The sequence below is a fragment of the Juglans microcarpa x Juglans regia genome, chromosome 6D, assembly GCF_004785595.1.
Source record: "Juglans microcarpa x Juglans regia isolate MS1-56 chromosome 6D, Jm3101_v1.0, whole genome shotgun sequence".
NCBI lineage: Eukaryota > Viridiplantae > Streptophyta > Magnoliopsida > Fagales > Juglandaceae > Juglans > Juglans microcarpa x Juglans regia.
The window spans coordinates 18,799,578-18,802,037 of record NC_054604.1 but is presented as its reverse complement, the minus strand read 5'-3'; the positions used below and the strand labels follow the sequence as shown (position 1 = coordinate 18,802,037).

The 2,460-nt window shown below is 36.7% G+C and overlaps 1 protein-coding gene across 2 annotated transcripts; it reads left to right on the top strand.

Moving 5' to 3' along the window:
- Positions 1-861: 861 nt before the first annotated feature.
- LOC121268812 lies at positions 862-1,950 on the top strand. Of its 2 annotated transcripts, none has more exons than XM_041173076.1 (3): positions 862-1,045; positions 1,154-1,302; positions 1,749-1,950. In XM_041173076.1, the coding sequence occupies exons 1-3, from the start codon at positions 1,040-1,042 to the stop codon at positions 1,765-1,767; spliced, it is 174 nt and encodes a 57-aa protein (XP_041029010.1). In that variant the 5' UTR covers positions 862-1,039; the 3' UTR covers positions 1,768-1,950. The 2 variants fall into 2 exon arrangements, with proteins under 2 accessions (XP_041029010.1, XP_041029011.1); XM_041173077.1 differs by having other exon boundaries at positions 1,154-1,306.
- The last annotated feature ends 510 nt before the right edge of the window (positions 1,951-2,460 follow it).

Sequence of the window (2,460 nt, the reverse complement as noted above, 5' to 3'; positions counted from 1 at the left end):
CCACCACTACTTACAACCCACAGGAAACAAGCAACCCCACCACAAGCTTCCTCTCTTCTGTTTTTTCATACACACAAAAAACAGAAAACACAAGTGGTGAGCACCTTATGAAAACCACACCAAAGAATTCCCACACACCACATATTTCATGAACATGAAGCCAAAACAATGCTCAACTTAGATCTGCAAGTCGCTCTCTTTGGCTCTCCCTAAAATCAAGAAGTTGGAGGATGAATGTGTGAGGAAATTTAAGGTAGATACTGAAACAAAAAGATGATATTTTGAGAGAAATTTAGCACGAACGGACAGAGGAAGTGAGATTTGAGAATCTTTGAAGGTAGAGAGAGAAGTTTAAGAGAAGGAATTAAAGGCTGGAGCAGTTTTCTGCAAAATGGTTTCTGTCTCTCTCTCTCATATGTTCTTCTTAAATGGTGGTGAGAATATGATGTTGTGCATCCATATGTTAATTGTGGTGGGAAGTCTACGTGTCACTTAGGGCTTATTTGGATTGAGAGTTGAGTTCAACTTAACTCACTATTATTCTCTATTATTCACAAATTTTAGTTCACAAATATTATTATTATTCACAAATCATTTCAACTCATCTCTAAATCCAAAATGGACCTTAATTATTGGTGGACTGTTGATTGAGAGTGGATGGATACATCGGTTCGAATGTTTTCTCAAAGAATAATGATATTCACACTACACATTTCATAACATATTTTATAACACATTTAAAATTAAGAATATTTTTATAAAGTGATGTTACTTTTATAAAGTATTTTATTAAACTACCATTCATTTTAAAATATAATAATATAATATGTTGTGAAAAATGGTGTGTTTATCATTTTTCTTTCTAAAAACAAATTGCCGCTGCCTTCGCTGCGGGGTAAAATACGCCGTTCAAGAGAAGTAACCGGACCGATCTCACATGACAGGAGTGTGAGCCCCAGATCTGTCAGTCTCCGGTAACAAGCCCTCCGTCTCTCTGTTAGAACAGACTCAGGTTCCATCTTAGCTGCTCAATCCGAAAATGCTCGTAAGTCTCTCTCTCTCTCTCTCTCGTTTAGATCTTCTCTAAAAGAATTACGAGGAAATTAAGCAAATAGTTAAATTTCGGGTGGTGATCGTGTGTGGATGGGTGCAGTTCAGGAGGTTGATAGAAGTGGAACCACCGAGCCCGGTTAGGTACTTTATCGGAGCGGCGATAATGGTGATTGGAGTTGTATTGCCCGTCGGATACATGATGTTCCGAAACAAGCGTGTCCCTTCCTCTTCCTCTTACTCCAAACAGACGTAGGTGTGCTTTTCTTTTTGGTCAATTTCGTTTTTTTTTTCTGTGTTCTGATTCATATTAGTTGGAATTGGTGCGATTTCTCTTAGTACATATCAATTGGATCATTGTTCTGAATTTTACGGTTTTGAAATATTTATTATTTATATTCGAGGAGCAGGGTGTAAAAGAAAAGACGTTTGAAATTGAAAAAAAAGACTTCCAGTTGACTGTAACTGATGCAAACAATTAGGGTTACATGGGTGGCCTTTTCATTTTATGGGGAACCACGCTGATATGGTACTTGGGTTAAGATTTTATTTTGTTTTGTTTTGTTCAGTTTTTTTTTTTTCTAAATTAAGAATCCAAATCTTGAGTTAGAAAACTTGTTTGGATATAAAATATTTCCATTGGTTACCTTATTGGTATAAAGTAATTGAAGAATTGCGGTGTGTTGCTATTTCCCCAGGAACAAAGTTTTGATATAGAGAGACCGAGAAATGAAAGCTTTGGATTCGATTTGTGGGTCATAACGTATGAAGAAGATGATTGAGAAAAAGGATTTTACAGACCCTCCAAGTACAAATGTAAATTTATTGGAACTCCTATTCTATTATATGGGGGGATTCTAACGTCATATTTGCCAAATGGTATGTGTGCATTTCAAATCATTTCATATAGTGGGGTAGAATCTTATTCTGTTTCTTTAGCTCTATTGAGACTAGAGTTCATTTTGTTGAGTGTTAATCGTTAGAATCCAGATTTCTGTTCAGTGTTGTGCACTCTATGTTGATAGATGGAGTAGATATGCTTTGGAGGTGTCTATGAATTCTGTTATTGCATTAACAAAGTGTGCTATTGCGACTTAAAACTCAGTGCTCAAGTAAGGGATGGGGGAGCCCTGGAATTTATTAGATGTAAAATCCGGGATGGGGTCTGTGTACATCTAAGATTGCTGAGTGTGAAGGATCAGCGTTAATAGTCGCTGTCAAATTGCTCAAAGATCACTTGTTTTGTTGGGAATAAGATGTTGGAATAGCAGTGAGGCATATTAAGGCTGCTTGATTGGTTGTGCTTGGCATGAAAAATGAGGTAGAATAGTGTTGAATATTAGAAAAGTATGGAAAGAGAGAGGAAGATACCTAGCAGTCACACCTAAGTTTTCCACCAACTACACTTTA